The 10,417-nt window shown below is 42.4% G+C and overlaps 1 protein-coding gene across 1 annotated transcript in view; it reads right to left on the reverse strand.

Annotated features, from left to right (window-relative positions):
• MYZAP (myocardial zonula adherens protein) overlaps positions 1-7,625 on the reverse strand; it is a 92,648-nt gene extending 85,023 nt beyond the window's left edge. Inside the window, exon 1 of the mRNA XM_065412707.1 lies at positions 7,542-7,625. Within this exon, the coding sequence (XP_065268779.1) occupies positions 7,542-7,625 (84 nt within the window). The remainder of the gene's footprint in view (positions 1-7,541) is intronic.
• Positions 7,626-10,417: the final 2,792 nt, after the last annotated feature.

The following is a 10,417-nucleotide window of genomic DNA, read 5'->3' on the forward strand; positions in this document are numbered from 1 at the left end:
CAAAATGACTGACCATGTATTATTTTATCAACTACAGTTGATTAATAACATTGTAAAAACATCCTGATTGGTTAATAATTAAATCACAGTGTTTTAATATCATGTGCTGCAAAGAGCTGCAGGAGACACATTAAAGAGCCACTTGTGGCTCGCAAGCGAGCCTCAGTCTGAGTATCACTTATTTAGATCTTTAGATCCATTTGCAAAATTTATATATATTTTTTTAAATACAAAAAGAGCTCAATGCCATTAATCAGCATTCAATATCAAACCTACAACAAGAAGCCAAAGTGCATGTGATGAAGGAAGTTAAATTTGGTAAGGAAACATTTTAATTTCCAGTTTCCAAAGGAATTATAATAAACAATGTGATTTATTTTTAATGATGAATACAACCTTGACTGTAAAAAGCAACAGAGGGTCCTGTGGCACCTTTAAGACTAACAGAAGTATTGGGAGCATAAGCTTTCGTGGGTAAGAACCTCACTTCTTCAGATGCAAGTAATGGAAATCTCCAGAGGCAGGTATAAATCAGTATGGAGATAACGAGGTTAGTTCAGTCAGGGAGGGTGAGGTGCTCTGCTAGCAGTTGAGGTGTGAACACCAAGGGAGGAGAAACTGCTTCTGTAGTTGGATAGCCATTCACAGTCTTTGTTTAATCCTGATCTGATGGTGTCAAATTTGCAAATGAACTGGAGCTCAGCAGTTTCTCTTTGGAGTCTGGTCCTGAAGTTTTTTTGCTGTAAGATGGCTACCTTTACATCTGCTATTGTGTGTCCAGGGAGGTTGAAGTGTTCTCCTACAGGGTTTTGTATATTGCCATTCCTGATATCTGACTTGTGTCCATTTATCCTCTTGCGTAGTGACTGTCCAGTTTGGCCAATGTACATAGCAGAGGGGCATTGCTGGCACATGATGGCATATATAACATTGGTGGACGTGCAGGTGAATGAGCCGGTGATGTTGTAGCTGATCTGGTTAGGTCCTGTGATGGTGTTGCTGGTGTAGATATGTGGGCAGAGTTGGCATCGAGGTTTGTTGCATGGGTTGGTTCCTGAGTTAGAGTTGTTATGGTGCGGTGCGTGGTTGCTGGTGAGAATATGCTTAAGGTTGGCGGGTTGTCTGTGGGCGAGGACTGGCCTGCCTCCCAAGGTCTGTGAAAGTGAGGGATCATTGTCCAGGATGGGTTGTAGATCACTGATGATGCGTTGGAGAGGTTTAAGCTGAGGACTGTAGGTGATGGCCAGTGGAGTTCTGTTGGTTTCTTTTTTGGGCCTGTCTTGTAGCAGGAACCTTGACTGTGTCCACATATACTGGCTTTTGACATTGATTAGGTGGTATCTGAAACTGTCATTAGAAGAGAATTCCAGATTCTTCCTTTCAGCCATTATAACAGAGAATTTTAAGGCACTTCCTGTTTATAAGTTAATAACCATACCCTACGCTACTAAACTCCTTGACTTTGGAGTTTATTGGCACAAAATATGATTATCAGGAAGCCCATTATACACTTCTTCTCACCCCTTTTCCCCCATCCCTTTAATTTTCACTTTCCACTGTTCTTTCCTCCCATCAACTTAGCAAGGCTCTTCTCCCTAATACATATTTGTTTACAAGCATGAACCAGAAGGGAGAGGCTGGCAGTCTTCCAATATAAGCAAACAAAGACAAACATTTATGATTGTTCTTGTGGAGACAAGCACCTTCCTGACCTGTAGGACAGCAAGGGAAGACAAGGGAATTTAGGGGGTTGCAAGGGAAGGTGATGAAAGAAAGGAGGCCAAATCTTGCTCCCACTGATTTCAGTGGGAGCAGAACTGGACCAGACAGCATTGAATGCAATCTCCCTTTCAGTGATTTGACAACCTGTATTTCTTTGATTTTAGGTATTTTTCTTGTTCACTGACAAGAGAACGAGAAACAGAAGCATACACCATCTTTGAAGCAGGCAAAGAGCTTGGCATTCAACACAGGAGCCAGTGAGCATAGAGAGATTATAGCAGTTGATTTAAATATTCACAGTACAGTTATTTGTCAGTAATCATACTGAAATTGTACAAGTCCCTGTACACTGATTAGTGAACAGTGACTGTCTGCCAGAGTACAGGTAATGGGATTCACATGCTATTTGGTTACTGCACCCAAACAATAATTATGCAGACCCACAATCAGAGTGCAGGAAACTGAATAACTGGGAAGAGTAATAAATTAGGGTTAGCAAATGTACAGCATCCCCAGCTCTTTGACTGGTTCTTTCATTGGCTCTTTGGTTGGCTGAGACCATTCCACTTTGGTATTTATATTTTTCTTTCTCTTTTCTTTTTCTTTAAGTTTAAAAAAAATTCAGGGTAGCACCCTTTTCATACTTCATTCTGTATTATCCCCCCAAAACATTACTGTATTTATATTACCATAACACCTAGGAGCCCTTCTTTTCTCTGCCCTTCACTTCCCTATCCCCTCAGCCTCATAGCAGTACGCATATGCACACACACTCCAGGAGATCATATTTTCATCAGTATTTCTGCCATGAGTACTGCAAGCAGCAAAGTGAAACAAACTTTACTGTTTTGCATTTTAGCTTGTAATGCTCACAGAATACTAAAGGCCAGACTGTTGTAGAGTTTGTCAGTTGACAAGACTGGGATCCTCCATCAAATTCTACAGACCCTTTAGGAGACATAGATGAAGAAACTGCACGTCATCACCCTGCAGAAATGGAATTTTACCAAACAGGACTGTACTCAGACTTTCACAATCACCATACATCCCCAATTAAATCAGAACCCATGCACCAATCCCAACATCTCTGCAAATGCTACAGAAAACAAGCACACATTTTCAAACAGAACCAGTCACTAGCCTTTTGGAGGAACACCAGCCTGAGGGTTTGTCTCAAGGGGCACAGGAAAGAAGTAGCTGCATGGCGCCATAAAACAGATTGGGCATGTACTCACACAATTTCACTTGGGATCCCAGAATCTCTGATGCCACAAAGCATTGAACCAACTCTCCATTCAATTTTAATAGAAAATGTAATTGAAAGATTTTTCACACAGCTACATACACATGCAGCCAGATCCTCAGCTGATGTTGCCTCTTAGGGAGGTAGTGCTTTGCATCATTTGTTCGCAAATTTATTGGCCAAAAGAAGGAACAACTGTGATGGGCTCCAGAGGGAATCAACCCCAGCACTCTTCAGCTGTGGGGATGGTTGCAGAAATTCCTCAGAAAAGGACGGGGTACCTCAGATAAAGACTAGGGAGAGACTGACCTAAGTGCTGAGTGAAGGGGGGAGAAATATGACTGAGTTGAAGAAGAAACGGACAGAAACACTGGGGTTATGTGGAAAGACCCTTTCAGTTGTTATAACAAGTATGGTGTTGCTGTAGAGCTTGTAGCATAGACATACTCTGAGTAGGCAGCCAAGTTAGGGACTGGAAGCACTGGCCCATCTACCTCCATGTCATCAACAACAGGTTAGAATGAAATTGATCGTATCATGCTATTACTGAACTCCTGGTAGATGTAGGGGTGTAACTTTGGTTTTATAAAGAATCAGAAACAATCTAAAAAAATCCATAACTTGTAAACTTTATAATTAGCAGTGACCACAGTTTTAAGAAACTACTCAATGATTAAAGTAATCCCAATTTGACCAATACTATGTGCCCACTGTTTACTCTGTGATAACCACCAACCCATGAGCAATATTCCCAGAGCTACTCTGGATGTCATCTGTGAGACTGATGCACACACAGGGAAGCAAAGACTGGTTCACTCCAGCTCTTAACATTAGTTTGCCAAATGGAATGGAAGTTAACAATTGGAGACATGCTTATCAACTTCTAAGAAGCTAGTAGGTTATCACCAATGATAGTTTGTTGCAATATAGAATTTAAAAAGAAAACACTGAAGGTTAGTTTAAAATTTTAGAGTATATTAAAAAAATATAGGGCCCCACTTCCACAATCCTTATTCACATTGAGCAGCATACTCCTTGAATAAGCAGGGGTCTGCTTTACACAAGTAAGACTAACTGATGCAAACCCTGAACGATTATTTTGACAAATGTTCTGCAGACTTTTTTTTAAAAAAAGCAAAATACTAGTGAAATATGTGGAGCCAGAATGCCAGCAATAGGGTTAGAATGACCAAAATGATATCTTTTTTTAGCAAAATAATTAATATTTGTCTATTGATAATCTGTCCTATCCTAAAATCTCCATACTGCTCCCACTGGAGAAAGATGCTCAATATTGACCCAACCACTGAAAATGGCAAAATTCCCACTGACTTTAGAGGGTGTGGGATCAAAAAGCTGGAGAGGTTTTCGATTATGCCAGCAAAGATACAATTGCTTCTGGCACTCAAGTGGTTTGGGGACTGGAATTTTGTCGAGTAATTGCCTATTGCTTGCCTCCATAGCCTATTTTTTTTTTTAATCTTTACTTAATGGTTGAAGCTGAAGAACCACTCACTCTGCATAGGGTCGGAAGTTATTCTAAACTTCTGAAGACAAGACAAGAAACAAGTCTCTCATTTCAGTCAGTGCAAAAAGATTAATCTGGTGATAAGGGACTATTGACAGACAATCCGTGGAAAAAATGTAATTATAGCCATCTTAGATTCATCTCTAAAATAATATGATTAATGGACACTTTTCCTGTGATAGATGGGACTATGACATCTTGTCTTGGGTGTAATTTTACTTAATTTGTTATTCTAAGTGTTTTCATTCCCTTGTTTCAATAACCATGTTTGGGAGCTAACATTTCACTACAAAAGAGAAAGGTACTACTCTAAAGAGTTTTACTTGCAAATTAATTCTGTTGTTCCCACTAGAAAAAGGTATTGTATTCTTACAAACTACCAAAACTACGTATGTTTACTTTGTCCTGGAATATGTGCTAGAGTAGATTAAGTTAAAAAAACAAACAAAAAAAACTTGTATTCTAAAATATATTCTCAATATTAACCTGTTTAGAAGAAAGATATCAAACATGAAACTTATTATGAATAGTGAGGATGGGAATGACTTTATTCTAAAGAATTAGGAAATAAGGCCACATTATACTATGTAACTCTCCATTAAAATATCTAATTTCCTTATTATTACTATAATAATAATTGCAGTTTTCAAAGCTTTCTAATTTTCAGTTTTAACAACTTTGCTTCTCACCCACCATGAGTCTAAGTTTGTGTACTCCTTATATTTGTGATGAAGAGTGAATTCAGAGAGTTAACTGGCTCCTAGCATAAAAAGGCAGATGACTTTGTTACAGCAACTTCACCAGTCTCACTGGTTACTGTATGCAACAGGTGTCATGATAACATTCCTCACTGGTTTTGTTTTCTCTGATGAACAGGTGGGTGTTGCTGTTAGATGAACAGAGAACTATTATGTATTCCAAAAACAGTACAGACTTGAAGAAGAGCTCTGTGTAAGCTCAAAAGCTTGTCTCTCTCATCAACAGAAGTTGGTCCATTAAAAGATATCGGCTTTGCCTACACTAGCACTTTTGTCAGCAAAACCTTTATTGACCACGGGTGTGAAAAAACACCCCCCTGACCAACATAAGTTTCACTGTCAAAAGCACTGGTGAGGACAGCCCTATGTCACTGGGAGAGCATTTACCACCGATATAGCTACTGCCACTCGTTGAGGGTGGTTTAATTATGCCAGCAGGAGAGGTCTCTCCCATCGGCATAGAGCGGCTACACAGGAGACCTTACAGCAGCGCAGCTGCAGCCGTACAGCTGTGCCACTGTAAGGTCTGTAGTGTAGACATACCCATTACCTCACCCACCTTCTCTCTCTAAAAACATTACAGTCACACAACACTGGTTTGTAATGACAAGCTCATCACCTGATCCTTGTTGTTTTTATTGCCACTACAGCAGGTAAAGAATGTGTGTCCTCTCATGATAACAGCCTATGTTGTTATACTACTGAAAAAGCTATTTAAAGTAGGGTGGGCGTGGGAACATTCTTGTCACTATATCTGCCAGGATTTTAACAACATTTAGAAGAGTTGCCAAGCAGATTCATACATCATCATTACTGATCTTATCTTGATTGTGAAAGATTCCAACATATTTAAATATTGTTCTATTTAAAAGGCTCATGGGTTTAAATGAGCCTTTTAAATAGCTAGCTACATCATCTAAGGCATTCATTTAAGCATCCTTAATCTGTAGTCATCTGAATGTGAAAGTCCTTGATTCTTTAAATCCAGCTGGATGTTTACAAACAACCACACACAGAATGGCACACCTCCCCTCCTGGAAAAACTAGAGCCACAATATTATGACTAGTAAAAGAAAACCTCATTGTAGAGCCCACAAAATTTGACCCTGTTTTCAGTAGTTAATTAGATTGGAACAGAAACAAAGATGAAGCACAGATTGGGGGGGGGGGAGGAAGAAGTCTGCCAAAATACATAGAGGGAAAGTTTGTGCTCTAAACTAATTAGTGAAGATTAAAACAAAAACAAAACACACACACACACCATTATTTTGCAGTATCCTGCAATATTTTCTTTGAACTGTTCTTGGAAATCGTGCATTGTCAACCTTGATTTTGCTGTCAAGTATGTTCTCTCTCTAAAGTAGAAACATTAATTTTGAAAAAACGTAACATAAAAAAGAAAAGCACAGGTCCAGATCCTCAAAGGGAGTTATACTCCTAAATACCTTTGAGGATCTGAGGCACAGTGGGTGTTTCTCTTGAGACCAATACGCTTTCTTTTACAGCTCTAGTCTTTGCCATGCAATAAAATATATTTTCGCACATTTTTCCTCTAGTCAAAAGGGAAATCATTAGTAAACTACATCTTCCTCTAAACATGTATAGCTAGAGGCCAAACACTGCTGGGCAAATATATGTTCTGCCCTTTAAAAACAACCCTTGTTAAATTATGTCCATTAAACCAAATCACACTACTTTCTGTCATTTGCTCTCTTCTGTAGTCTTTGTCTAAGCCTGCTGGCTACACGGAATAGAAATGGGGAACTAGACTTTGGCCCTACATTGTAAAAACTCCTTTAGCGAATGGGGAAGAAGAAGAGAGTCGTGGACTTCTGTTGCGCTCTCCAGAGAGCAGAATGCCTGTAGTCTCTCCATTCCTCAGCGCCAGCACTGGCCGAGCCTGCGGTTGCTAACCGGACCCCACACTCTAGGGCTCACGGTTACCATTGGAGAGTCAGGATTTGGGCAGCCGATTGAAGCGGGATGAGGGTGAAACAGCAGCAAGTTCCCTAAGCAAAGGCGAGTTTAAGGCCATGCACCCACCTCTACCCGAAATCCCAGCTAAGCCAAGCGGGAGGCAGCCCCCGCACCATGCCACAGACGGAGCCTGATCCACCCGGTGCCTGGTCAGTGCCAGTGGCACAGTTATCCCGAGGAGCGGCCCCAGGCCCGGCTTCTCCCCCAGCTGGGGGTCAGCAGCACCGCGCGGGAACTAGCCGGGGGGGGGGGGCGCGGCCGAGCTGGGCAGGCTGAGGGGCCGCAGCGGGGAGAGGGCTCCCGGGTGACTCACCCGCTTCTTGCCGGGGCAGCTCTCGCCGGCGGGCGGCCTGGGGACGGTGGCGGTGACGGTGAGCGCGGAGCTGTAGCGCAGCATCTTCCTTGGCCGCCTTCCCAGCTCACTGACTCGCGGCCGAGCTGCCGCGCTCCGGCCAGGGGTGGCAGGTGCGGCTCCAGCCAACGCCCCGGGGAGGGGCCGCCGCGGCGGCCTGACGAGCACGGTGCTCCCCGGACTCGTCAGGCAACCAGCGTTTTATCGCTCGGCCGGTGTCTAGCCAGCAATGCCGCGGGGCGGCCGGCGTGTGCCCGGCGTGTTAGCGTAGGGGTGTGTGTGTGTGCACGGGGCATCGGTGTGTACTGCAGCTGTGTGCACAGGTGCCACGGGGCATGAGTGGGTGTGTGCGCACGGGGTAGTTGTGGGTGTATGTACAGCTCTACCGTGTGTGCAGTAGGCATTTATGGGTGTGTGCGCACACAGCAGGTGTGTGCACAGGGCATTTGTGGATGTGTGCATGCACAGCAGGTGTGGACACTGGGTACTGTGGGTGTGTGCATACACGGCAGGCGTGCACACTGGGTATTGGTGTTTGCACAGCAGGTGTGTGCACTGGGTATTTGTGGGTGTGCATGGGTCAGTAGGTGTGTGCACTGGATATTTGTGGCTGGGTGTGCACAGGTATGTGCATAGCATCTGTGCACTGCAAGGGTATTAGTGTGTGCACAGCCCATGTACACAAGTTATTCCTGTGTGTGCACAAGTTATTTGTGTGTGCACAGCATTTGTGCACAGGGTATTTGTGTGTGCACATGTGTGCCTAGCAGTGTGTGTCACATGTATTGTGTCAGGGTGATGAGTATGTCCATCTCTGCATGCATATGTCTGGCGTGTAATGCAATTATGGGTGTGTTCCAGTATGCAACAGTTGTATAGTGTGTATGCTGCATGTATGGCAGGCTTGTGTGACTACATTGTCAGTGTGTGCTTAATAACTGATTATTGCATTATTGTGCACATTGCATGTGTATATTTAAAGTGTTAGTATGTGCATAAATATTGCATCTACTGTGCTGCATGCACATGTGTTTTGTTTGTTAATTATTACTTGTATTGCAGTAGCATCTAGAAGCCCCACTCATGGACCTACCATAGATTTATATCATATTTGCGTACAGTGATTGTTCATAGTGCATAAGTATTTGTATGCATATAGTGTGGCAGCATAGTGCATGTATGCAGAGTGAGTGCTTGTGTGTATGGATGTGGATATTGTGAATGCACAGTATATAAATATATATGCATTGTGTGGCTGTTTGAATATATACAGTGTGCATATACTTGCATGTATTATATTTATTTGTGACAGATAGCCAAGCATTCCATCTTTTACACTTAGTAAACAGTATAAAGGACATAAGTTATTTACTTACAGTGTTGTAGGTGTGTTGGTCCCAGGATCTGGGGGCGGGGGGAAGGTGGGTGAGGTATTTTTTTTTTTTAATTGAACCATTATCTCTTGGTGAAAGAGATGCTTTGGAGTTCCACAGAGCTCTTCTCTTGTTTCTTTCACCAATAGAAGTTGACCCAATGAAAGATATTACCTCATCCGGTTTTTGTGTCTCATGAATTATTTATGTAGTCCCATAAAATGATATAGCATTTTACTGACAAATAAGATATGGCCCATTCCCCAAAGAGTTTAGATTCTAACAAAGGAGGAGAGGAAAGAGACAATAATAAGGTTTATATACATAGAGTGGGTTGTTGTAATCCCAGGTTATGGGTTAGTTTGGTTTTTTAAGCTTATTTAGCTTAAAGTCTTTGATTTTTGTTTTTCCTGTTTTCTCTTTCTTACTTCTTTCTTATTCTCCCTCTCTGTGCTTGTGAGAATAGAATTGAAGCAATTATATAGCCTGGACAAACACCGACATATTAACTGTCAATAGTATGGTGCACAGCAAATGAGACAAGGGAACTGCAAAACCCCTGTCTCATTCACCATGTAACTTTGTGTATGTATACACACAGTTACTTTCTTAGGCTCTGTGTGTCTGCCATATGCAGTGTAATCATGATAATAGGATGTTACACCTGAGGGGCAAAAGTTGCAGAAAAATATACCGTATTTGAGATGTATGTAATAATATATTTAAGGATATCATTAGCTTTGGTGTTTTCTGATTTCAAGAATGCTAAAGAAATGGAACTAATCTGAAATGGAAAAAGGAAAACTTTGCAGTGAACTATCAAGGTTTCACCCCTTCTGCCTCGAGTGTCCCCCTGCCCACCATCACCCTTCCCTAGCCCGATATGGAGAGCTGTCTGCAGAGCTGGGAACCACGTGGACGGAGAGGAGTTGCACAGGCTTTTGATAAGGAGTAGTGAAGGTCTCAGGTTGGTAGAAGTGGGCTAGGGAGGATCCATCCCATCCTCCCCCCATCCTCACACATATTCCCTGAAAAAGATAATATAACTTCTTCAGAGTCCCTCCAGACTGGGAAACTCTCTTCAAGGTGATCAGAGGAGCTGTGCTGTGAGGGAGGGGACCTACAAGGCCTCCATACAAATGGCCGTGGGTTCCTGTGAATAAGCAGGTTTGAAGGCCAGACCAATGGCTCTTCCCACACAGGGAGGAAGTAAAACTTCCTTCTCTGATTAATGAGGAGACAATTGCAAAGAAATCCTTCCAGCTCGCCTCCCATGGGCGTTTCTGTAGGAAAGGGCAATCTAGCCTTGAATTAAAAAAGGCAGATTTTACGATGCTGTGAAGTGTATATGTCTGTGTGTAGGCATTTTAAAAGGCTGGATTCTTCTTCAGCAAAGAAGCGCCACCCATATTTCAGGAAAGGCAAGTCGCTGGCAAGGTGTGAAGGAAGTAAGCTGTGGAAGGA

Source organism: Emys orbicularis, chromosome 10 (assembly GCF_028017835.1).
Source record: "Emys orbicularis isolate rEmyOrb1 chromosome 10, rEmyOrb1.hap1, whole genome shotgun sequence".
Taxonomy (NCBI): domain Eukaryota; kingdom Metazoa; phylum Chordata; order Testudines; family Emydidae; genus Emys; species Emys orbicularis.